This window comes from Callionymus lyra, chromosome 16 (assembly GCF_982586985.1).
Source record: "Callionymus lyra chromosome 16, fCalLyr1.hap1.1, whole genome shotgun sequence".
NCBI lineage: Eukaryota > Metazoa > Chordata > Actinopteri > Syngnathiformes > Callionymidae > Callionymus > Callionymus lyra.
In genome coordinates, this window is record NC_141833.1 from 12947780 (window position 1) to 12975366 (window position 27587).

The following is a 27587-nucleotide window of genomic DNA, read 5'->3' on the forward strand; positions in this document are numbered from 1 at the left end:
TTTGTGTATTTGATATAGTTTAGTTTTGTGTGTAGTGCCGTGTATATATGTGTGTGTTGTTGTTAATAAGTCTAATGTTAATTGTGTTTATGGGTAGTTTATGTGTGTTGAGCAGGTAATGTGGTTGTGTGTTTGTTTGCTTATGTGCGCTTGTTTGCGTTAGTGTGTAAATGTGAAAAGGTGCTTTTTTTGTGTGTCTGCATGTAGTGTAGTTATTATTTTTTGTTATTTGTGCTCTTCATGTTTCTTTTTGTGTATGTGTGAATAGCTTGTGCATGCCTTTGTGTTTTTAGTGTGTGTCTTAGTGTGGTTTAGTTATGTGTGCGTATCAATTTCGATAAAAAAAACTTTATCCAGACCTCCTTGACAAGCCTGTGACTGATTTATCAGTTTAATAAAAAATGACGACAACATCTTTCTCCAGAAAGAAAAAAAAAATCTATTGAAATTCTCGACTGATTTCCTTCGGTCTCTTTCCTCCCGACTTGGGAAATTTGTGGCTCACAAGGAGATGATGGAGGAGGACAGATATCCACGAGGGAAATCGTCAGACGGCCTTTCACGGGATGAATAAAAAATGCTATTGGCCATTACAAAGTGGAGGTCAGACAGCAAGAGGGCTTTGATTTGTTTGAGGAGGACTGAGAGGAAGTGTGTTTTCTGCAGGAGTGGATTTTTTGAGCAATAAAACCATTTCAGAGCAACAACATAAAAGTCACAAACTAGTGCAACTGAAATTAATAAACAATAAGAAAACACTAAATGTATAGAAGCATAAATTCAGTTTCAATAGAATAATACAATATATAATTATTTATAATTAAATAGAAAATAGTTAAGTAAATAAGTAAAGAATAAATAAATTAAAAGTTTCATAAATTATTGCTGTTTATAAAAATTGTATTGCAATATAGCAAAACATATAATATATATATAATTATATATTTATTTTGAACATGGATTGATTAAAAACAATGTTTTAGTCAATTAAAAAACGTGAGATATTAACGTATTCCCACCAAAACAATTTTACTATGTAATATAATATAAAAAACTTCAATAAATTATGAAAAAACCTTTTCAAGGTTTGAAGAAAACAACAACAAAAAAGACAATTAAAAGAAAAAAATTGGATAAATTAATTGAAAAAGTTCAAATGGAGAATGGAGAATAATATTATAATTAAATATTATTTTATTATTTAATTATAATATAACAATATAATAGATCAAAATACAGTATTAGGCGGAGTAATCATGTAATCATAATGTTAATGTTGTTCATTTGTGAGTCTTTATCGGGGTGTGGTTTAGCTAAGTGTGTGTTTGTATGTCTCACCTGTGTTGCGTGTTTTCACCATATTGTGTCACACAAGAAACACACAACAGAAACACAAAAAATACCACTCGTTTGACTCTCTCCTTCTCTTTCCTACCTTCCTGGCAGAAGGCGATGGCGTAGTCCATGACCCAGCTAACCAGGGCCATCAGCAGCCCCAGGAGGATGAGGAAGATCCAGTCCTCGCCCACGCGTGAGAGCAGGAACTTCTGGCATCTGGACATACATGCTGAGGACACAAGACCAGGACGCCGTGAGTCGAACGGTTCATCGACACGGACACGAACGCAGCGTGGACTCGTGTCGCTGTCAATCATTTTAATCAGCAAACACCAGAGTCATGAGAGTCAGCGTCGACCTCAGTCGTCCGAGAGTGTTCCTGTCAGGAGCTGCAATCGTGTCGTAGATCCATACGGATCCAATTTAAATGTAAAAATCCTCCATTACAAGTTATTATTTATAGCACATATGACCTGAAAAAAACATTTTAATGGGTCATTTTTTAGTGAAGAAGATATAAACATTTTTACCAAACCGTAACAGACCCCCAAAAATTAATATAAGTTTTTTTTGTTTTCACATTGTTAAAACGTCCTGAATTAAATTAAATTAAATTAAGTTAAATTATTTGTGTTGATTACCATAATTCCGGTTCAAATACAGGTAGCACCGTTATTATCTGTGCTAACAATTGTAACATAAAGTTGAATAATGTCTTGATTTTTATTAAGATACATTTGTTAAGAGAAAATTCCAGAATGTGAAGAATTGACCGCCTGAACATTTTATTTGGTAAAAACTTCATTTAACGTCTATTTTTAACGTTTAAAGCAAGATATTTCCCCATAAGATTGTTCACATGTATTTATTTTTAACATCATTGCTTTAAATGCCCAAAATTATATAAATATAGATTAGTTAAGTCTTGATTTTGACAGCTAGCACTGTTAGCAACTAGGCTAGCAATTGTACATTTCAGTTGAAAATGACAATTAAATCAAAATCTGCCGACTGAAAATACAGTTCTTCCAGTCTATGTTTAACTTCAAGTTGGCCTGTGAACAGCTATTTAAATAATGTTCATATCATAAAAATATTGTTAATTTGATAAATGAAATGATATGTTTGTTTTACCAACATTTTGATTCTATTCTTCTATATTAAGATAAAAAGAGTTAGAAAGGGTACATTTCTCCTCAGACTGCAAACACCTAGCACTGTTGCTAAGCTAACAACTCTACAATTCAAGTTTCTTTCTTTTAAATTCAGATAAATGATTGAGATAAAGTACGTAGGAACTGCACAGACTAGAAAACATTAAATAAAGACATTGGTTAATAGAAATCTGAGTTTTTTAAAAGGCTATTTCCAGTTTTTAATGTGTTTTTAACTTCCTATTAGCCTTGGAATGACTGGATATTCCCGCCAAAAGCTTCTAAGGAGAGGAAAGTCTGGGCTTCTTTACTCTGGTTGCTGCCCCTGCAACCCGATCCTGGATCATTTAACGAAACTTTAACAAATAGTAATTTGGCAATGCAACTCTAGACTGTAACGGAAAATAACAATTCGAGGAGTGTTTTTTAAGTCAACCGTTGCACTTTAATCAAAGTTTAAAAAAAAGAAAAGACAGTCGGGTCAAGGTGACCCTCTAACCATGACTCATACCTACCGTCTGGGTCAGACAGAACCAGAATCTAGCGGCTAATTCTGTCCGTGTTCATCTAGCCATGTCTGGCCCGACTTCAAAGCCCACACACACGTGTGGGTCTCTGGAGGAGATGAAATTGTGCCACTAACACATTTGCCAGATCCATATTTTACTGGAGATATTCAGAGTGATGGCGTCACGGAGGAAAAACTATTTTCAGATCAGAGGAGACCAATTGGTTTATAGTTGAAGGACGAAAGATGTACATTTTGTAGGTTATGATGGTCTTTAAATATACATTTTACGAGTCACTTCAATGTCTACTTGTGTGTTTATTATTTCCAGGGTTGAAATAGCAGTGTTTGTCAGGGTGGTCTGTGGGCCACGTGCGGTCCTGAGCCTGTATTTCCCCGGTCCTTGTGGCTTCCAGTGAAACTGAGCTGAAAGTTTTTAGTTGCTGTTGGTGATGATCTTTTTATGATGACTATTTGATTTAGTTTAGTAGTTTAGTTTTCTACTGAAGAAAATTATAATGCATTTAAAATGTATTTATTTTAGCTTTATTTATGATTTCTTGCATTACATATATATATCTATCTATATCTATATAGATAGATATATATATAGATAAATATATATATATATATATATTATATAACAGTCAGGTATAACATCTAAATATCGATTTTTATTTTTTAATGAAGAGAAAAATATATTTTTTTATGGTTTCTGTCTTTAGTTTTTAATTTAATTCGTTTTAAAAATTATATATAAAAAATGATATCGTTTTTTTTTTTAATAAATGTGTTTATTTAAGATTTATTTGAAACATATATAACAACAGGCCTATATAAATTTTACTTACATTTTTGGATATTTTTTCTTTTCATTATTAAAAAAACGATTTATTTAAACTATTATTTAAAAAACGAAACTATATATCATTTATTTTCACAAATGTATTATTTCTTTTTTTTTTTTAATTAAGACAAAGTATATATATATATATATATATTTATTTGTACCACATATTAATTTTACTAAATATTAAGACACAATGAACCCATATATACTTGGACTTTTTGTTGTGTTTTTATTTTATTTTTTATTATAAAGCCGGCTGCATGAATTTCTGTATGTTCTGCCCTTGTTTGTTGGGTATTCTCAGGGTACTCCGGTTTCCTCCCACAGTCCAAAAACAAACAGATGTAAATCGCGCACTAACAGTTGTTTTGAGTGTGTGTTTGTATGTGAATAGTTGTTTTTTCTCTGTGTTTTTCGTGACAGGCTGGTGTTCAGGGTGTCCTCCCACCTCTTACCCTGGGTAGCTGGGATAGGCATCAGCCATGACTTCAAATGAGAATAAGCAGTAGAAAATTAATGATTTAAATTTTTTAAAAATTGCATTCATTGATATATAAAATGTAATAATTTTCAATGAACACATTTCATCTTAATATTCCCTTAATATTAAGAAACAATATCAAATGATTATCAACTACAAAACCACTTACTTCTCTCATGCTTCACTGGAAACTGCCCAGAGCTATGAAACAATGGAGACGCTTCCCAGCGTTCCTCCGAGCTGTCGTATCATCAAAACCAGTGAGTCACAGTCCACAACTAACTCTAACTCTGCGGCATCACCGGCAGCACAACGTATTTTTGCATGTGTGTGGGCCGCCTTGTTCAAAATAAAAAGGACGACTGATCCTGAAGCCGGGCCCACCATCCCGGTCCATCACCCACTGAGATGACGCTCCCACGCAAACACACCAGAGGAAAACACTAAAAAAAATATAAAAAAAACCTCCCACTTCCCCGAGTCCTCGTGCTCCGCCAGAAGAAGTGCGCAGACAGCGGAGCTTCTGTGTAAACACACTCTGAAAACACAAACACCTCCTGATCCTGGAGCAAACACTGCAGGCAGACGATACAGATGAGCCGGGGCTGGCTCCCGATCTGAGCCTGATTGTTTTAAATGGCGTCCATTACGGCGAGCGCCTCCACCTGCCGAGCCCTCGGTAATCACATGAGAAGATCAGACAGATGTTGTGACGAGACGACGACTTCTTGACATTATTCTTCATTTCATCTTTTATTCATTCAGTTGTGTGTCCCTGAATAGAACCTGTTGATGTGGGAGAATAAACCACGTCCTCTGGATCCTCAGTGTGAAGTCTGGGAATATCTTTTTAATTCGTCTAACAGACCAAATCTCCATCCGTCCATCCGTCCTAGCATCCATCCATCCTTTCCTCCGTCCCTCCCTTCACCCGTCCATTCATCCATCCGTCAGTCAGTCTAGCCATTCATCCCTAACCCTTCAATTCAAAGATCGTCCCACACATTATATATCCATTTGTCCTTCCAATCTATATTGCATCCATCCATCCATCCATACGTCGTTCTGTCCATCCATTCATCCATCCATCCATCCATCCATCCATCCATCCATCCATCCATCCACCCATCCATCCATCCATCCATCCATCCATCCATTTAACCATCCATCCATCCATCATCCATCCATCATCCATCCTTCCATGTGTCACAGGATAGATGCAACTCTAACTCTTCCATTCAAAGACTTTCCCATCCAACCATTAATTCATCAATTCATCCATCAAGCAATGCATCAACTTATCCATCCGTCCGTCTGTCCATCCATCCGTCCGTCCGTCTGTCCATCCATCCATCCATCCATCCATCCATCCATCCATCCATCCATCCATCCATCCATCCATCCATCCATCCATCCATCCGTCTAGAAGTGTTGCAACCTTAACCACTCTATTCAAAGACTTTCCCATTAATTAATTAATTCATCTATTCATCCATCCATTTAACCATCCATCCATACGTTTAACCATACATCCATAAATCAATTCATCAATCCAGCAATGCATCAATTTTACTATCCATCCGTCTCTCCATCCATCCATCCATCCATCCACCAGAAGTGTAGTTGCAACCTTAACCATTCCTTTCAAATACTTTCCTATCAATTTATTCATTCATCTATTCATCCATCCATCCATCCATTTAACCATCCATTCAAACATTAATTCATCCATCCAGGAATGCATCAATTCATCCATCTATCAATTTATCCATCCATCTATCAATGCATACATCCATCCATCCATCCAGCAATGCATCAATTTAACCATCCATCCGTCTGTCCATTCATCCATTCATACAACTAGAAGTGTAGATACAACCTAAACCATTCCCTTCAAAGACATTCCCAATTAAATCATCCATCCATACATTTAGGCATCCATCCATCCATCCATCCATCCATCCATCCATCCATTTGACCAAGTCTATTTATCCGTTTTTCTCTCCAAATGTGCCTTTTTAATCTATTCAACATTCTCTCTATTCATTTCCTTTGGTCAAATCCTTAACTCAATCCATCCATCCCACCGCCATTTTATCTATTTCCACATTCATTCATCTATCATTTCATCCATCCATCAGAAAAATGGCCTTTTTTAATGGCTAACTATCTCCCATTGTTTCTACGTCTATAAGGAGTCTAAGCTCAGTTAGCAAGAGTAGATAATAAACCATACATCTGTAAACATCTAAAACATGGACCGTTGTTGTCTTTTTCTCCTTGTATGGTACTGATATATTTTGGGTCCCTTATCTTATCCGAAAGAGGAACACCATCCCTCCATCCCTCTTGTGACGCCTCTTCAAAGATGGTTAGAAGCGATAAGTGGATGCCAGTGTCCTTGACTGTATAATCTATACTGATTTAACAAGGACTACCTCACACGGCCAAATGTATAAACTGTCTTTTTTTTATCGTGAGAAATCCTTGATTGCTCAGGTAACCTTTACAGCTAAATGTCAAATGCAGTATTTGTCTGCAGAAAAGCCACTCATGTCTCTGACAGTCACGCCGTCCTCGGGTGCCCCCCCCCCCCCTCGAAAAAAACCAGACGGGAAGTAAAGTGACAACGAAAAGTTCCCGCACAAACAAAAGCACTCAACACACACACACACACAAACACACACTCGGAGGCAGACGAGTGTAGAGGGGGCGCCGTCTTTGTCTGACATTGAGTCTGGAGGTTGTTCCACTGATCACTCACAATTAATCCTCACATCCTTTTTTCTGGTGACACTCTCGCCCGGTGATTGACTCGCCCGGGGTGCCAGGAAGTGTTGGACAAGGCCGGGCGGGGAGTGATACACGACTGGACTAAACTGATCGTCACTTACATTGGCACTTGGCACACGGGTCCTTCTCGTACTCAAGCAGATCCACGGCTCGGCTCCGGACGCTGGTGTTCCGTCGCAGACCCCCACCGTCCCGCCCGCCTCCGTCTCGAAGGCGGGCGACTTCCTCCTTGGCATAGACACCCAGCTCCTGGGTGTACCGCCCATACATCTGTGTGCGCAGAAACACAACTTTAGTTAACAACAATGTCCTAATTCAAGTTTTGCCAAGAGTTGCTGATGACAGAATGAGATTTTACTTTAAATACAAACCATTTTCTTCCCCCACAAAAAAGCTCTACTCTGAGTCCCTAGGAGACGACAAGGCTATTCATTCAATTCAATTTTATGCTTTATGAAATACGATACACACAATTATTGTAAGACCCATTCAAATATTCATAAGCAGTAGCACTTCCTGTTCTGTATCCATAAGTGCAATATGAAAATAGATAATATCTATATACAGGACTGTAAAACTACTTTCTTGCTGATCTTAATTATAGACCATTAGTCTTTTAAAGCTAATTATTTTCTTAAAATTTCTCATTAATATTGCTTTTTATTTCTATTTTTATTTTGTTCCACTCAATTTGAATCCATGTTAGATTCAATGTTTTTTTTTTATATATTCAATTTAATATGAAGGGAGAAACATTTGTCTTTAATGCAAATTAAAATATATATATTTCTTTAAATGTCATAAATATATTGTTTTATTTTCTCTGCCCTCATATTATTCAACTGTCTCTTCACTATAATTCACATCAAATTAATTTTTTGGCATTATTTGATCATCTTTAAATATTCAAAGATTTGTATCGTCATTCGATTTAATAAAAATGTAGCAAAGTCTTTAATGCAAATATTTTTTATCTATATATAAATATTTTTATATATATTTCTTGCACTGTTTTCTCGCACATTCACACTCACACTATTTTTAGTGTGTGGAATTTCAGATGATTTTCAAAATAAAAAAATACGACTTCACCGAATCAAACATTTCTTAAAGCTTAAAATAAATCCTTATAAATGCTACGAAAACCTTCAAACTGACCTGATGTTTAATGTAGGTGCATCAAAACAATTAACAAGTACACGCATGATAGTTTTATTCAGACGTGTCCACATCAATGAGCCGTCAACGAGCTGCAGCTGCCAGCTCAGGTGATTAAGCTGCTGCAGGTCTGGCACATGGTTGTCCCCTAATGAAGGTGGGCGTAGGAGTCCAGCGCAGTATAAAACCTCGCTCTGAGGCACCAGAAGGAAGTTGATCCAGTTTCAAGTCCCCACCGACATGGAGCTCGTCAAGCATCTGTTTGCTGTTGTCCTGGTGTGCGTCGTGGCTCGTGATGTCAGCGCACAGTCGCACTGGTCGCCGCGCAAACAGGAGCCTCTTTCTCCTCAGAAACCTGTGCAGCATTCCGTTCCACCTGCTGCACCCTTCGATAAATGTCAAGTGCAGGAGGACGAGAAGATCCAGTGCGGCACTCCAGACATCACCGGGGAACAGTGCGAGGGCATCAACTGCTGCTTCGACGGGCGCCACTGCTACTACGGGAAAGCCGGTATGTTTTTTTTTAAACTCGAGGTAAAGTCACGGCCACGACTGATTCTCTTGCTCATCGCAGTGACCGTCCAGTGCACCAGAGACGGTCAGTTCGTGGTGGTGGTGGCTCGGGACGCCACCCGGCCAGAGGTGGACGTGGAGTCGGTCAGTCTCCTGGAGATGAACGACGACTCCTGCCGTCCCGTGGACGCCACATCCGCCTTCGTCATCTTCCAGTTTCCGGTCACCTCGTGTGGCACCGTGCTCAAGGTGGGCGGAGCTTAAGCCAAATGATCACTTTTGTACCTTCAAATGTTTCTCTTGACCAGGAGGAAGAAGGCTACGTCGTCTACGAGAACCACATGTCGTCGTCTTACGAAGTCGGAATCGGGCAAAGGGGATCGATCATCAGAGACAGCCATTTTGAGTGAGTTCAACCGTGACTTTTATCGCCTCTCGAGCTTCTCTGACTGGTTTCTTTCTCAGGTTGTTGTTCCAGTGCAGATACTATGGCTCGGCAGTAGAAGCTCTAGTCATGGAGGTCAACTCTCTGCCTGCGCCCTTGTCTGTCGCGGCTTACGGACCCTTGAGGGTCGAGCTAAGGCTGGGCAATGGTCAGTGCTACAGGAAGGGATGTGTTGAGGGTAAGTGGAATGATTTACTTTCTTGAAAGTCAAAGGATAAGGGGAAGGCCTTATCTACTCCATTTGACTCAATTGGTTACTAGAAGACTTGGGAATTTTTTTCCTCAACTCATCCTTAGACTGTCTTGTCCCTGAAAAGACTTGAAATTGAATTCTTTTACCATGAATGTTCTACATGGCTCTTCAAGATTAATACAGAATTGACTTGGACTAATTTTGTTTAAACATGCAATGCGTTTAAGGGTTTAAAACCTGGACTCATTGACACTAGCAGTGTAACTTCTAATTCCAGAAGAGGCAGCGTACATGTCGTTCTACAACGAGGCCGACTACCCGGTTACCAAGGTGCTGAGGGAGCCGGTGTACGTCGAGGTGCACATCCTCGACAGATCCGACCCCAATATTGTCCTGAACCTGGAAAACTGCTGGGCCACCTCGAATCCTGATCCTCAGAGCTCACCCCAGTGGGACCTTCTGGTTGATGGGTAATCTGCCATTTTGGCATTCGTCTTTGGCCTTTCCTACTTTTGTTTTTCGTGGCAGGTGTCCCTTCGCAGACGACCGCTACCAAACCACCGTCCTGCCGGTCGACGCCTCATCTGGACTCTACTATCCAACACACCACAAACGTTTCATCGTTCGAATGTTCACATTCGTGGATCATCAATCTCTTGAACCTCACAGGGACTCGGTATGATTTCCCTCTTGCTCTGAAGACCCGTTCAAAACTGACTTGGTAATCTGGTTCTAGGTCTTCATCCACTGCACCACCGCCGTGTGCCATCCCAGCAGCACCTCCTCCTGTGAGCAACCGTGCCGCCGACAAAGTGAGTGAACGCTACGGGATGAATGTGGATGAAAAACTACTCACTGGACTTCTTTTAACAGGAAGAGCAGCCCCCGAGAAGATCTACAGCCAGAGTCTGCTAGTCTCGAGCAGTGAAGTCATTTTGACAAACTCTCCTGAGGACCAGTCAAGATGATCAATGATGGCATCTGTGTCTGTAACTGACTTTTAATAAACTGGTTTACAGCTACACTTGTCATTCTCTCAAATGCGCTAACTTTTAGCTTGAGCTAGAAACTTTATCTTTAGCAGTATTCCATAAAGGAGAAGGCAACTTCTTTGAAGGTCAATATTTGAATCTGGTTCCTTTCGGCGCTGTCTGGAATGTGTGAAACTCCTTGTCTAGGAGAAAAGTCTTCTAATATGGCCCACAAGATGTGAAATGCTCTAGACTTAAAAGGCTACCTTTTTTAATCTGCATATTCCGGGACTCTCTGGAACAGACCATGGGGAAAAGCGCATCATGGGGGCCACATATGGCCCTTTGAGCAATTATAGGGCCCTTGGTTAAAAGATCTTCTGTATTTCTATTGGGTTTTGTTCAACTTTAACCCATGTTGCGTTATGTAATTATTGCCCTTTTTAGGATTTAAGTGACTTTAAAAATTTGGCTTGATGGCCCTTTAACAGCCACTAACCAATGTGGCAATTGTCGACCAACGTGCCGTACTTGACTTTCTTTTGGCACTTTAGACTTTACAAGGAACCGTCTTTGGGCCATTTTCTTTAACCAATCATTGTTGGGCCACAGTAAAATTTGACATGAATTTGACTTTTTTTTTTTTTACATAGGGCTTTTGAGGACTATTTTCCCTTAAACCTGTCCTGAAAATGTCTTCTCCCTAAAACAAATTTTTAAATTGGGTTCCCATGTTATTTGAGGCCCCAAATAAATGCTACTGTATCAAAACATGCTTTGTCTTTCAAGTACCCAAGTGTGATCAAAATATGATTTGTATTTGGAATGGAAATTAACTGAAGTTATAAATGTAATTCCATATTGGCAGATATTTAATGTCATTTTATTTTTTTTCTGATTAAATTGTTTTCAAGTTTGTCCTTAAATATGTTAACTTGCGGCACAATTTTTCCATTTTATTGTATTCAGTATTTCTTTTTTTTTTCCCCCGTCTCATATTAAGGCCATATTTTCATGCCTTTTTTACTGCAGCATGAAACGTGGCCACCTCGTGATTTACGTAAAATGTGATGTGATTGAGTTTGACAGCCCAGTGCTAGAACCATGACCAATGTTTTCTTAAACCCCCCATCCCGCTTAAACGTTTGGGAAAACTCGCAAACATTTAAAGATTCCTGTCGGCGTGGAGCAGAAAAATCTTTCATTGTTGCCGCAGACGATCCTCACTTTTGTCCAATTCCTGGGCTGCCGGTGCTCATTGAAATGGGCATCACGCTTCCTCCAGACTCTTTCTGCTCACATGAACAGGAGGTGCAGAGGGAGAGTGCGCAGCATTATGTTCGCAGCGAAAGAAAGAAGCCGCCTGTCGGGATGCTCATCTCCTCTACGTTAACCTCCAACCTGCAGGGAAGCATTTATACGCGACACCGCCATTCATCACTCACAAGGTGCCACAGCTTCATCCATGAATCCTCAAAATCCTCTGACAAACCGGCCGGCAGGTGTTCGGCTGATAAACATCTGTCGTCGCCACGAATGCAAACATCTCTCTGCTGATGGTCAGATAATTATAGCAATAAGAAAAGGCTATAAAACGGGAGAGAAGCCACATGTCTTACTGCGTTTTTAGATGTTAATGGTTGAGGTTCAAGTCCCATCTTGGCATTTAATTTTTCTTTATTCCCCTTTTTCCCAAAGCAGACGCTTTCACTTCAGTTGATGTACAGTTGATGGACTATTAGGGTTGAAACCGTAGACAAACGTGTGCAGAGATCAACCAATAATTAAGATCTGGAGGTAAAAACTTTTCTTTTTAAACATAGAATTTGATAAATATGCTTAAAAGCTGTATCTGACATTAAGATACAAATAAATGTCTTTGTGCTTTATTTTTATAACGATATCAAATAAATCAAAGATAAAACAATGACAGATGTATATTTAATTCATATTTATTCAAAGCATAAACAAAGAAAATCAACATTTTTATATTTTAAATGATCAATACATTTTTAACTTTCATAAATCTATATATAAATTATATATGCAAGATTCATCTAATTATAAACCCTTTTTCTATTTTGTGCTTCTTCAATTAAGATTTTTAACCCAGTGCATCTGTGTGTGTAAGTGTGTGACTCTCTGAGTGTGTGAGTTTGTGTGTGAGTCTATGTGAGTGTGAGTCTATGTGACTCTGTGTGTGTGTGTGTGTGTGTGTGTGTGTGTGTGTGTGTACGTGTTTGAGTGTGAGTCTGTGTGTGTGAGTCTATCTATGGTAGTATGTGTCAATGTGTGAGTGTGCGAGTTTGTGCATATGTGTGTGTGAGTGTAAGTGTGTGAGTTTGTGTGTTGGTGAGGATATGTGAGTTTGAGTTTGTGTGTGTGAGTCTGTGTGAGGTGTGAGTGCAAGCAACAGAATTTTAAAAATGCTAATAGCGTTTAAAAAACCTATATTAATAAAATAAAGGGGAGGTGATAATACTGGACAAAAAAATCATAGTCTTGGCAGAGGTCTGCACTCTCTAAGTGCTTTTCTAGTATCTTCATTTGTATTTGTTCGTACGTGATACATTAATTATAAAACATTCTAAGTGTAACATTAATTATGGGTCGTGACAACAAAACACAACTATTTAAGCATTAACAGCAGAAGTACTAAAATAGTGGCTCAATATTGTTGCTAAAATAGAGTTTTGTGTTGGCAAACACGAACACACGAACCCACAAACGCCTACAGGAAAGTTTGAATGGGCTTTTTGGTGAACATGCGTTTGGCCTGTGAGCGAGGCATCAGCGGCCATCTGGAGCCGGTCGCCCTGCGAGAGCAGCAGGTGGGACCCAGTGGGTTAAATGAGCTGTTCGCTCTAACTAGTTTACCTCCCACGTGAGCAACTTCAGCACCTACATTAGTCAGTTCACCTCCCACGTCAGCCACCCTTTGGAACCGCGGACCCCCTACACCCCCCGGCAGCTATCTCTGGACGCTTTTTTAGTAAGAGATACACCCTTGATGCAGATTGACAGAACCTTCCCCGACACTTTCATCCAGACTTTTCTGTCCAAAGTGCTGCTGGCGGAGACTTTATTTCTAAAGCTAACGTTGTGAGACCGATCTGTGAGCTGGTCTGGAGAAGTACTTAGAGTCCATTTGGCAATTCAAGAAAAAATAAACAGAAAAATAACACTCCTGGAACAAAAAAATACAATGAGAAGTCTCTGGAAATCAAATAAATATAGCAAGATGTCACTGTTGTAGTACTGTTTATTCGCTGTGAATAAAGCTGTCCAAGGTCGCCCCCTGCTTGCTAGCTGTTAGCATTTTGTGGTTTTGTTCTTGCAAAACTAGTTTAAAGTTCAACTAATGTACTGATTTAAGTGTGTCTTAAATACTCTATTTTACTCAGTATCAGTATGTGTCTGTTTGTACAAAACTCTCTTTTCATTGAAAAATATTGACATTAGAAAATGTGATTAAGCCCCCGCCCACTGAAAACACTTATTTTCTTCTGGTGATTAAATCTTGTTTGTCATAACCACACCCACTCTGCTGTGATTGTTCAAACAACAAGGTTTGCCACTGCACGTCTATGCCGGAAGTCTCCACCTCCAAGGGACTTATAAACAAAGGGGGCGTGATTACAGCTGGCTGGAGAAGGACTGAAGGGACTCGTTGTATAAACAAAGGGGGGGCTTGATTACAGCTGGCTGGAGAAGGAGTGTAGGGACTCGTTGTATAAACAAAGGGGGGCGTGAATACAGCTGGCTAGAGGAAGAGTGAAGCCATTACTACGCCATAGTGGACTCCGCTCTCGTAACATCTTGTTCGCCCAGATTTCATACAGGGGAGAACTTTATAAAGTAAAATGTTCAAAACATGGTCATGGTGAGAATGTTACTAAATCTTGGAGGGGAAGACTTCAACATTTGAAACATGTGGGTGAGTGAGGAGAGTTGAAGTTTCCCATTAAATGCGATGTCATGGTGCAACAATTTACTCAATGATTTAAATTACTTGACAATTCATGTATAAAAAACTCCTTTCCACTGGACTCACATCAAAAGAGATCGTAGTGTTATATTTGAATCCTGGAAATAACGCAACTCTATATTCTATAATAGGATTTGTTTTTTATTTTATCCAACATTAATATGATTGTTCAGGCAAGAAACAAGTGATAAAAGTAAAGGCAACCGATTAAAATTAGAAAAATAAAACAGCATTTACAGACGTTCCAATGAAACATGTTAGTGCTCAAGGTTGCGGGCCTCATTAAAAACAAAGAAGCCTATTGGTTGAACTTTTGAGTGGCTGGTCCAATCAGGCAGACCTTTACAAAATCACTTCCAGCCGCATTTTCTCAAAAAAGTTGTAAATGTACTTACATTAACACAATATAACACAAAAAAACATGCAAATTTTGTCCTGGGTTTTCCTTGGACTTTGTTCCATTTGTTGTGTATTTGTTACTATTCCGGCGCGATTGGTATGTTTCATTTAGGATATACATGTAATAGTTGCTGAGCTCTCCAGGTGAGAATAAAACCGTCAACATCTGCAGTTTTGAAAAACCCTGACGGAGACAAGGAACACAAGTTCATTTCGAAGAACGACAACATTCTCATCTCCAGTTCAATCAACGATAAAGCCAGACCTGGAATGAGATCTCGTTCAGAAGGATATTCCGGGGATACGAACTCAGCCCGCCAGAGAAAAGCCATGTAAAACAGGAACCCCTCTTTCCCGGCGAAATGAGGCAAACAGCAGGCTACAACCTCGTTTCCATTAAACAGGCTGATCATCTGGGCTCGCCTGATAACTTTGGTCTGTTAAGTGCAGTCGGCTGTGACACGAGAGCTCGGGGACGCAGAAATCAACACAGAAAGCAGGAACTGAAATGACTCCAGAAATGAATTCCCGTGTTCTACAAGTCAAACAAAGGGAATTTGTTTATAAGAAACACCAGAGGGGGGGGGGGGTGTTTCATAATATTACTTTTTGTCTTGTCTTTGCAGGAAATGGTCATTTTTTCTTAAATTAAAGACATTTTTGGTCATTTTTCAGAAGAGTTTCAGTCAACTAAAATTATTTTTATAATCAGCGTCATTCTCAACGTGTTACAAAAGCTCCACGGTTCCAGTATTGTGTGCCACATCGGCTTGTCTCTGTACTGGTAAGTGTTGACTAGATATCATTGGTTTGGTTCTTTACTGGTTTCTGCGTTTTCCCTAAGTTTATTTGTAAAGATTTCTTTGAGTGTGTTTTGACCGCCGTGTTTCTTTTGTTTCTGTGTTTAGGTTTTTGCTTGGTTGTGTTTACTACTGTGTGTTGAATTTTCTTATTTCATAGTTGTACTACCAAAAGCGTGTGTTGGCCTACATGTGTGTTGCTGCTTTGGGTTTTTCGACGTTATAGTTGTATTTCCATAAGTGTGATTTGACCACCATGTGTGTTGTTGCATTAAACTTCTGGACTTTATAGTTGTATTTCCATAAGTGTCTGTTGACTACTATCTGTTTTGTTGCCTTGCATTTTTGGACCTTATATTCGTATTTCTGTGAGTGTGTGTTGACTACAATGTGAGTTTTTTCTTTGTGTTTTGGACTTTATAGTTGTACTTCCATAAGTGTGTTTTGACCACTATGTGTGTTGATACTTTGAATTCTGGACTTCATAGTTGTATTTTATAAGTGCGTGTTGACCACTATCTGTATTGTTTTTGAACCTTATAGTCGTATTTCTGCAAGTGTGTGTTGACTACCATGTGAGTTTTTTCTTTGTGTTTTGGACTTTATAGTTGTACTTCCATAAGTGTGTGTTGACCACTATGTTTGTTGTTGCTTTGAATTATGGACTTTATAGTTGTATTTCCATAAGTGTGTTTTGACCACTATGTGTGTTTTTGCTTTAATTTATGGACCTTATAGTTGTATTTCCATAAGTGTGTTTTGACCACTATGTGTGTTTTTGCTTTGAATTATGGACCTTATAGTTGTATTTCCATAAGTGTGTTTTGACCACTGTGTGTGTTTTTGCTTTGAATTATGGACTTTATAGTTGTATTTCCATAAGTGCGTGTTGACCACTCTGTGTGTTGTTGCATTGAACTTCTGGACTCTATAGTTGTATTTTGTAAGTGCGTGTTGACCACATCTGTGTTGTTTTTGGACCTTATAGTCGTATATCTGTGTTGACTACCATGTGAGTTTTTTCTTTGTGTTTTGGACTTTATAGTTGTATTTTCACAAGTGTGTTTTGACCACCATGTGTGTTTAATTTCTAGACTTTGCACATCTATTTTGACAAGTTTGTGTTGACAACCATGCGTTTTTGCTGCATTAGATGTTTGGAACATAGATGTATTTCCAGTGTGTGTCGTAAATAGTTAAAAATCAATATTGTATGACAAACTAGAAGTGTAGACAAGAACAATATTGTATAACAAACTAGAAGTGTAGACCAGAACCAAATAATAAAACATTTAATTGTAAAACACATTTAGCCATTTATATATTTTTAATATTTTTTTTTTCTCAACAAAAGGATCTACTATGTATTTATTTATTAAAGCAACACTATCGTGGACTACAGTCCGACGTCTTTCATTTAAAAAAAAAAAAATTGACTTTTTGTTTGGCGGCCTCTCACACCGGTCTCGCTATATAATATGGTCTCTTCGGAATCTTAATTGCAACAGGGACAGCCATTATATTCCACTAAACGTGTGGGAAACCTTGAACAAAAATCCTTGTATTAATGCATATTTATGAATGGATTTTAATCTCCCTGCGTGGTAATGTGATGGAGGAGTCCCATCACTGTGGCGCCGTGATTACTTACATGTGCTGAGTGTGTTCTGATGAGTCGGGGGAATAACACAAGGATTAAGGCACTCTGGGTAATATGGGCCCTTGAGACTCCACGGACAAGATAGGAAATTAAATTAGGAGGAGGACGTGACAAAGTTGACTCATCTCGCTGTCAACATTTGCATTAATCCCAGCAGCTTTTTTCCAGACTGTGACTCACACAAACACGGGCAAAGCGACAGAAACCTTGTTGCCATCAGGACGAGAAAATGTTGCAGGAGAGCGATGGAGGTGGGGATGGAGAAGGATGTCAAAGAGAGTGAAGGATCAAGCTGAGAGAATGACGGCTTGTCAAAAAAAGACTGGGCGTTGGGAGCGTTTCGAAAAAGGGGGCCACGGGTGTTTTTCTTGCAGCAGACTCTTCCTGGTAGATTAACATTACAGAGAAACATTTCCTCACGTATTAAGATTCAGGAAACGCTCGCTAGAATACTACAGTTTTCGATGTCTGCAATAGAAAAATAGATTTTAATTTTAAAGAGAATTTAACCATACTTGCTCGAAAAGGCGGGACATTGTTACGCTAATTAGCAGTTAGCATTGCCGTTTTGTTGCTAAATCTTCTTGTCTCATTTTGAAAAAAGAACTATTTTCACGCAAATATTACTTTTCTCATCTTCAGTGATGCTTGCATTTTATTCTTTTTAAATTATAGTCCTACATTTAGTATTTTAAATACTTTGTTTTGACAAGTATTGACACCTCAATAGTGAATTGCTACATTGTCTATCAAATTATACGAATAAACTACATGTAGGACAATAATATTGGGTTTAAATATAAGTTTTAAATAGTTGTGTGTGGTGACCAGGGATCATGTTTCTTCCCGATGGATGGATGGATGGATGGATGGATGGATGGATGGATGGATGGATGGATGGATGGATGGATGGATGGATGGATGGATGGATGGGTGGGTGGGTGGGTGGGTGGGTGGATGGATGGATGGATGGATGGATGGATGGATGGATGGATGGATGGATGGATGGATGGATGGATGGATGGATGGATGGGTGGGTGGGTGGGTGGATGGATGGATGGATGGATGGATGGATGGATGGATGGATGGATGGATGGATGGATGGATGGATGGATGGATGGATGGATGGATGGATGGATGGATGGATGGATGGATGGATGGATGGATGGATGGATAGATGGATGGATGGACGAAAGGATGGATGGATGGGTGGGTGGGTGGATGGATGGATGGATGGATGGATGGATGGATGGATGGATGGATGGATGGATGGATGGATGGATGGATGGATGGATGGATGGATGGATGGATGGATGGATGGATGGATGGATGGATGGATGGATGGATGGTGGATGGATGGACGGACTGACGTAACTTTACATAACTTTTGAATGTCGTGCAGCAACTTGAAGTTCCATTAAATGTCAAAACATGATGTGTCATAAATCAGTTAAATGGTGGAAAACGCTCATTTTGTGTCCGTAAATTGGTCAAAATCTTTCTTTGGGTCCACAACAGCGCTTGTTTTGCGATTCATTAATAAATTCTGATGCTAATGTGCTCATTTAAACACCCTCTAATGACTATTTCTTGAGAAATAACTGCTGGATTTCCATCGCATTGTTCTAAAATTGTGGCACGGACTCGACTCGGACCAGCTTGTTTAGAGAGAGAAGGAAGAAACTGCTGACTCCGAGGAATCTGACTGCAGAGAAGCCACAGGACTAGAACGCTCTCCTACATGTGTGCGCACGTGTAGGAGTGTAAAAATAGAAACGGCGGTGAAGGACAGGTTAAAAACGCATCCATACTTTCTTTGTAAAAAGTAGCCGAGTTTGATATCGCAGTCACGCGCTTCAATCCTACTGGTTTTTTAAACAGCATGCTCATGTTTATCAACCCAACTGGTCTGTGACATTTTACACCACACGGAACAAAAGAGAAAAGAAAGGCTTCTCATTCTGTTCCTTCCAGGGTTCGGTCTGTGCACGACTGTTCTCCAGACAATCTGCGCACCATCGCTACAGTTCCTGCTCACTCAAGTCTTTCTGCTGAGAGCCTTCAGTCATATATCCCAACGTTTCATTGTTTTTCAAGGTTAGAACAGAATGGGAAAGTCAAATTTAAATATAAAACTTTTTACTCAGTACCCCCTTATTAGCTTAAAGAAGCTTCTCGATATGTTTTTATGTCAAACATATCAGATAAATTGATGTGCTGTCACTCAATATTTATTAAGAAAAAACCATACACGAAAATCATTAACCAACCTTTTTCTCTTTTATTTTGTGTTTTAATTCAGAAGAGTATCAACCAAATATTGCTACTTAGACATGCATTTTTTAAGATGGTCGAGGGTATTTTTTTTCTATTTATTAATTATTATTATAAGTTGACGTTTAACCCGACACAATGCATATGACTTTTTAAAAAAAGGTAATTTTCTGTGCCATAATATCTGAATATATGTCCAGAGACTTTATACAACATCTACATTTTTTTATTAAACACAGTTGAAAAGAATTTGGTGTAATGGTGTTTTTCCTTGTTTAAACAAATGCTGTTTTTTTAAAAACAAGAATCCGAAAGACGGTTGTTAATAGCATTATTAAGTCATTTTGAACCTTGACACAAACTTGATTTTGTTTGTTCCCACAATGGTCATAAAGATAAGTGTTTATAGAACTAGAAAACTTGCATTTCCAGAAGAAAATGAAGTGTAATTTGAATCTGTAAACTTGCTGTAAAATGCTTGAAAGTATTGGATTATTATTTGAATTAAAAATGTGTGGAAACTGTTTAAATGATGCATGAAGGGAAAAGACTGATGTGAAGATGTTGAAATGAACTGAAGGAGAAAAAAAGAAGAAAAATTAAAAGAAGAAAAAGAAGAAAGAGAAGAAGAAGAAAAAAGTAGTATAATCTGTAGTTGAAGTAGAAGTGGGAGCCGAAGAAGTTGTATTAGTGGGAGTAGAAGTAGAACTACAATTAGTTGTAAAAGTATTAGTAGTACAATTAGTAGTAAAAGTAGAAGTATAGTATTAAAACTAGTAGTAGAATGAATAGTACAAGTATAAGTAGTAAAAGCAGTAGTAGAATTAGAAGTAGAAATATAATATGTAGTAGTAGAAGTAGAAGAAGTAGTCAAAGTAGTAGAAGACTAGAAGTAGAATTAGTACTAGAAGTAGAATTAGTAATAATGGCTTCACTCCTCCTCCAGCCTACTGTAATCGCTTTGTTTGTACAACAAGTCCCATTGAGGTGGAGACTTTCGCGATTAATGACATGCAGTGACAATCTCGGCGCCAATCAGAGCAGAGTGGATCTGGTCATGGTAAACAAGATTTAATCTCCAAAAAAAATTAACATATTAGTTGCCCTCTAAAACTAATTAATTTAGTTTTCCTCACTTCCTGTCCCCTTTTTTCAAAATAAAAGTCGAATAACAGCCGTGTACAAGGATCCTTAAGGAGATTAAGAATAATACAAACAAACGACAAAATAAATCTCAAGATCTTTAAGAATCGACCGGAGGTCAATTCAGAGACTTTTCTAATCGGTCTACAGTCCTGGGATGGTCTTGGCATTCCTTCAGATGAGCTTGTCAAGGGATTAAACACTAAATCTAAAGTCAAAGTAAAACCTCACAGAATAAACATCTGATCCAGACTATTGCCAAGATCATAATCATGGAATCTTTAAGGTCATTTTGTGAATAAAAACAGCCGATAAAAAACAATATATAAATGAAAGATCATCTTGAATCGAATATAATTTAGCATGAGAAGAAAAAAAAAGCTGCGACAGCTTCAATATTGACAGCTATAAGCGGTAAAACATTGAGTTCCAAGTGTAAAAAAGGCTCGTTCCTAAAGGCATGATTATAAGGTGACAAGAGCAGGTCGCGTTTCTTCCAGTGACGTCACCCATCATGAGCAGGGCTGAAGGTTAATGACATACAAAGTGGTTTCGGCACAACACGGCGCGCTACGGTTCAACAAATGTCAACTTTTGTTCCGTTTAAGAAAATCTTCCTCGTACATCAAGGAATTAATTTTCCAGGTCCATGTTTTTTGCAACTTGAATCCATTTTTTTTATCGGTTCTCTAATTAAAATGTGGGTTTAATGAGCTGCTTTAGCAGCGAACGCTTACGAGACTGTGACTCATTATCGATCTCTCGCTCACACAGTGAGTCGACTGACCGCCACCACGTCTGCTCTCATGCGTGGAATTAGCCTTTCCTCGGATCCTTGTTATCCAAACGCTCCCTCGTGTTTTTCTTCTTCCGTCATCCTTCGTTACGACGTGATTACACTTAAAAGCTGTTTGTATCGGGTTTGACCAGCACCTTATGACGTAATTACCTCTGCTAAGGAGGTATTGTATTGATCCATGTTCATTTGATAAATGAGTAAAAGATACTTTAATAATCTCCAAACCTCACAGAGAAATTCACAAGTGGTACTAAAGAACAAAATGTATTCAATATTTTATTCTGGAGTTCCATCTAGTTCCATAAAACGTTGTAAAACGCAATAAAAAATGAACTAAAACCTAAAAAAAAAAATCTACTTCTATTATGACAAAAATGTCAGTTATTGTTTTAGGGTTGATGAGATTTTAGGGTCAAAACTGTATTTTATGGATCGAGAAGTGAGATCCTTAGCAGAGGTATGCATTGTCTCTGCGCTTTTCCAAGTATTCCAGAAACTTATTTTTGATTTGTTTCTTATTTTTTGTGTTGATTATATTAAAAGGGGTCTCAGACTCTATCAAGTAATTCAATTTAATAATTTTTCGTTTTTTTCTATTTTTTGAACAGTTTACAATAAACCCCCCTTAACAGGAAGTCAGGTTGCGTTTTTATTCGGGAATGTTAATTTCTCGCAAATACCATCTCTTTGATTCGCGTCATGATACAGAATAATAACAAATTTTACCACAAAACAAGGTTTTTTTTGCCTTCAGCATTTCTATATTTGGATATTTTTGTATTTATACTCCTTAAAAATTCTACCTTCTAATTCTATTCTTATTGTAGTCTATTTTTGTTTGGTCACGTATGTTGAATTCACCATTGTGTCAAATTTTTGGGGATATTTAAGATCTTCAATAGCTAGAAAACATTACACAGTAACCTCCCCATGTTATGACAGTAGCGTATTGGAGCTGTTTGATTTGATTGACAGTTCAACCGATGCATTAACCCTGTTATCTCAGCGTCAAGGTGACCCGAAGGCCCGTAAACAAACGTGTTTTTGCCATCCCTTGCGTCGTCTCTGGCTCAAGTTAAACGACCTCCCTGGCTTCATCTAAATCTCGTTCACTACTTAGCTTAGCGTATAAAACCCACTTAAATCCAAGTGTTTTCACGGTAGGACTGTGTTGAAGTATTCTTGTGAGTAACAACATTTACCAGCAGCTTTAGCGGGTCGTTGTCACACAGACGCGCTCATGAAATATGGATGATGCTTCGACATGAATGAATACACAGAGCAGGTAAGATACGGCGCTGAAATATTCAGTGTATAGAAACACGTTTGTGCTGATTTCAGCAGCGGAGCTCAGCGTGGGCGGACGTGATGGTTAGCATTACCTCCCGAGGTGGATCATATTTTTGATCCCTGGATGAAACCTGAACCTCCCGCTGAAGGACGGACGTGATCTTGAATTTTCTAAGACACAATACGGACATGATAAACTAATATATGTACATACATGATCTATTGAAAATGTTAGCTTCAAGCTAATGTTATAGCGAGTTTTTTTGCATCACTTCCTGTCAAGGATTTTCTGTCCTTCTGGCTCAACTGGATCTGGATCTCTATTAGGTCCCCGGGGAGCCACAGTCCACCACCAGAAGTGCCACACAAACCGCACCTGACAGCAATAGTCAAAAACCACTGACCCGTGCAGCATTCGCTTTTCAAGCCCAGGATCACATTCAGGACTAGAATCTAATCTTTGCTCGGTTTTTAAAGGATGAATGATGGTTTTAGTTTCTAAAACAAGGACTTCTTAAGACATAATGGTCAACACAAATAGAAAAGTATAATTAAATTAGCCAAAAGTAGTTCCAAAATGGTGTATTGCCATCTTTGTCTTGACCTTGTTGTTTAAGCTAGCATTAGTATAAAATATTTTAACATTTATTTAGCAAAAGTATTCACACTTTGTATATAATATATTATGTTTAGTTTAAGTTTAAGAAAATATTTGGGGTAAAAAACAGATGACGTGTTTTGGGAGGTCCATCTGGATCCAGGAAGGCTTTGCGGGATTTAATCATTCACTTATATATTGTATGGCTTCTAACTAGTGCTCCATAAATTGTGAAAAAAATAAAAAAATAAAATAAAAGCATAGGATCAAAACTTGAAACGTGAACGGGACCGTGGTGACGAAATTATATGATTAATTGAACAGTTTTACTTTTGATTTTATTAGTCTAAGTTAAGGTTATGGTACTAATGCTATAAACTATTTAATCCAGCTTCACTCCTGGCAAAGTGGTAAGACTACATTAGGGCTGCACAATTATGACAAAAATAATACATTCATATATGATATATTTAATTAAAATAACTTGTCAACTGCTTACAATTCAAGATAAAACCTTGGTGGAAATAATATGATAATCCTCTAATCCCTTTTATTATCTCAGGGTCAAGGTGACCCGGAGGCCCCGAAAAAAAAAAGAAGAAAGTCATTGTCATATCCCTTGTGTTTACCCTGGGTCAAGGTGACCCCGTACCCTGAAAAGGTAAATGTGGTCACCTTGACCCAGAGACAACACAAGGGATACCACAAACATGGGACCTCTGGGTCACCTTGACCCTGAGATAAACGGTTAAAGATTAAATTTACCCAAAAAATGAATACATAAAAGTAACTATTTACATGTTTTTGATGCATAGTTTTTAACCATATATTTTGGTTGAGAAACTGCTTAGTCAGCATTGTATATGTATTATCAAAAAAATCTAGTTGCAACCGAACATACAATACTCAAGTCCAATTGGCTCCTTGGGGGAGGTGTGAGCCGCGTTAGTGCTTTTCCAAGAAGCTACCAGTTCCACCTTTAAAGAACATTCAGGAAGTTGTCTAGTGTTCGTTCCAGCTGCGGGACGAACCACCAATCACACGCTAGAGACACCAATTAACCTTTGCAACTGTGGGGAGTCTTTTTTATTTGGAGGGTGTCATCATTCTGTCAAGAATCAGACTCCAGGTGAGAAGCACCAGACGCACGAGTCAACTTTTTGACTCCAGTGGAAGTGAGAAGGAAATCATCTGCATCTCACTGACGACTGATGCTTCGTCAAAACACTCAAAATCCATTTCAGGCAGAAAATATTCAAGCTTCCTCTCTCCATCGTAACTGATCCTGGAGTCCACCGTATACCATATCTCGAAAACACCATATTGATTCATATGTTTCACATTTCCGCCGCTAATTTGTTCCTAGAAAGCCGCTCACGCTGCAAAGTTAAAGGGGCTGAACGACAAGGTTATCACTTCTGCAGGAGACAAAAAACAAAAAAGGCAGACGGCACGTTTCGAGTCTCGAAAGGATGGGACAGATATTTTAAATGGCTATTGATCCTAACAAGAAGACACAGCGAAAGCATCGATCTCTGCAGCGATAAGAGCGAAGAGAGGCCTTTGAGGCCAAGAGGGGGGGAAGAAAGAAGAAGAAATAATGAGAAATAAACATCAGCCACCTTCGGAATCGCACAGAAAACGTGGAAATAAATGTGGGGAGGAAGGATCCGCCAGATGTGCAGCGATCCAAAGTCAGTCCTGCAGAAACCCCACTGCATGATCTTATTAATATTCAAACACTACAGTTACAAACAGACGGGGGATGGAGGGGGGATATAGAGTAAAGTGAGGGCGTCATACATCAGGTGTAGGTACTCCACACACACAAACACACACTAAAACGCTGCATAAAAAGATTGAAAGTGAAGGTTAAGCACCTGTGGAGCGATCATCGTTCTGCAGTCACTACAACAAAAAAAACTGCAACACAATCCATGATGTCATCAACTCACCAAAGTTTGCTGGTACTGGAGCGTCGGATTCTCGCCCTTGTCCTTCACCATTGCTGCAATATCCTCATCATCAGGACATCCAATCCAGGACCCTCTGGAGCGAGCGGACCGCTAATCAATCTGCGAGGAGGGGGTTTGTTGCCGCAGCCTCCGCCGTGGCATGGGAGGCGAGTAACAGGTCTTCCTGTCATCGGCCGGTGCGTTTGCAACGGTTACGTTCTCAGCTTGTGTGAGCGGATGAGAGACGCCGGCTGTCGCCCCGCAGCATCAGCAGTGCTGGTGCAGGTTGACTGCAAAACACCGCCTCCCTCCTCCACGCCGAGCTCTAGCGAGAGTCTCTCTCTAACCCTGAGTTACACCTGTTCCTGGTCTCTGAAGTGTGAGCGCTGCTCGGGACTGTGGATGAGGTTTTTTTTGTTTTTTTTCGAACCCTAGGACTGCGGCTCAGTCATGTGGCCAAGAAGCACTTGAAGTAAATATATTCACGAGCGCCTGAAGGACACGCGTCTGAAGGGGGGGCAGGTGACAAATCCACCGTACAGCAGGAGGGGGGACGGTTAATTACCTCTGCCAAGGAGCTTTTTGAAAATTTCCGTCGGCTTTTTAATAGCTTTAAAAAATGCTGAGAACTGAGAAGTCATTATTACAATTAAAAAATAGAAATATTCACAGAGTTTGTTCATTTTTGTGTTGCAATTAAACGTCTGTCCACTAGATGGCGGCTGTCGTTACATCCTCTGCAACAAAAGGAACAATGAAATCCTGCGAGATTAATTTTCGTCAGCTTTTTAATAGCTTTAAAAATTAATGAGAACTGAGAAGTCATTATTACAATTAAAAAATAGAAATATTCACAGCGTTTGTTCATTTTTGTGTTGCAATTAAACGTCTGTCCACTAGATGGCGGCTGTCGTTACATCCTCTGCAACTAAAGGAACAATGAAATCTAGCGAGATTAATTTTCGTCAGCTTTTTAATAGCTTTAAAAATTGCTGAGAACTTAGAAGTCATTATTACAATTTAAAAAATAGAAATATTCACAGCGTTTGTTCATTTTTGTGTTGCAATTAAACGTCTGTCCACTAGATGGCGGCTGTCATTACATCCTCTGCAACTTAAGGAACAATGAAATCCTGCGAGAAGAATTTTCGTCAGCTTTTTAATAGCTTTAAAAAATACTGAGAACTGAGAAGTCATTATTACAATTAAAAAATAGAAATATTCACAGCGTTTGTTCATTTTTGTGTTGCAATTAAACGTCTGTCCACTAGATGGCGGTTGTCGTTACATCCTCTGCAACTAAAGGAACAATGAAATCCTGCGAGATGAATTTTCGTCGGCTTTTTAATAGCTTTAAAAAACGTTGAGAACTAAGAAGTAATTAAACAAAAGAGATTTTCACAGACTTGTAACGTTTTTGCAAGAGGTGTGGGTTCGAATCCCACTTGGGATAAAGTAAAGAAAAAAAAACTGATGCGATAAAATACTAATAAAATGATGTGTTAGCTTGATATTGTTTAAAAAAATCCTTTTTCGAGCAAATACTATAGAGGTTTTTATGTTTATTATATGTTATATGCTGTGTTTTTATAAAAAAAAGTGTCAAAGTAGCAACTTGGGGTTGAAGTGTTTACTAGATCAGTATGTTTCTATTTTTTACAGAAATAAATATAAATAAATGTCATCTTTTTAGTCACTACTTTTGAAAGCACAAGCAAAAACAATTACAGTGACAATGGTTTGTTAAATAACTACTAAAATTCTACTTAGAAAAAAGGCAGTTGGCAAAATGAGTACAAAAAGACAAAAATGTTTAAAATGTGTTTAAAATAAATGGAATTCATTAATTAAAACGTAAAAAATAGCACATTAAATATGAAATAAGATGCATTATTTTGTATATACTGTAAAATATAGATTTTGATATATATATATATATATATATATATATATATATATATATATATATATATATATATATATATATATATATATATATATATATATATATATATATATATATATATATATAAATTATAACAAACATACAAAGGAAACCAAAAAATATATATATAAAAACTTTCTTAAGCCTGAAATAACCCATGATGCTCAGGTCTGATTAAACAAATGTTAAATTCCTTCATTCATATACATATTTAAAATAAAAAAAAAGAAAATAAATAATAGTTTCATAATAAACTGAACCTGCATGTGATATTTGCCATTATTGTGATTGATACCCCTGTGATGCCATTAAAGAGGTTCGTCTATAAATCA

General features: G+C 38.4%; 2 protein-coding genes across 2 annotated transcripts in view; one reads left to right on the top strand and one right to left on the bottom strand.

Annotated features, from left to right (window-relative positions):
* Positions 1 to 25374, bottom strand: part of LOC148063793 (chloride channel protein 2-like) — a 48541-nt gene extending 23167 nt beyond the window's left edge. Inside the window, exons 1-3 of the mRNA XM_087811824.1 lie at positions 25311 to 25374; positions 7226 to 7394; positions 1436 to 1567 (exon numbers count right to left, since the gene is read on the bottom strand). Coding sequence (XP_087667950.1) covers positions 1436 to 1567; positions 7226 to 7394; positions 25311 to 25361 — 352 coding nt within the window. The 5' untranslated portion in view covers positions 25362 to 25374. The remainder of the gene's footprint in view (positions 1 to 1435; positions 1568 to 7225; positions 7395 to 25310) is intronic.
* Positions 8523 to 10401, top strand: LOC148063794 (zona pellucida sperm-binding protein 4-like). The gene is made up of 8 exons (XM_087811715.1): positions 8523 to 8793; positions 8857 to 9044; positions 9104 to 9201; positions 9261 to 9418; positions 9711 to 9903; positions 9962 to 10109; positions 10170 to 10245; positions 10307 to 10401. Exons 1-8 carry the CDS (start codon positions 8523 to 8525, stop codon positions 10399 to 10401), a joined length of 1227 nt encoding a protein of 408 aa, XP_087667841.1.
* Positions 25375 to 27587: the final 2213 nt, after the last annotated feature.

What these genes read in the sequence shown, in the direction of transcription:
- LOC148063794 (XM_087811715.1), top strand. Translation starts at nt 8,523, where the DNA reads ATGGAGCTCGTCAAGCATCTGTTTGCTGTTGTCCTGGTGTGCGTCGTG. An exon ending in CAGGAAGGGATGTGTTGAGG is followed by an intron (nt 9,419 to 9,710) that starts GTAAGTGGAATG and finishes TTCTAATTCCAG; the next exon opens with AAGAGGCAGCGTACATGTCG. An exon ending in TTGAACCTCACAGGGACTCG is followed by an intron (nt 10,110 to 10,169) that starts GTATGATTTCCC and finishes ATCTGGTTCTAG; the next exon opens with GTCTTCATCCACTGCACCAC.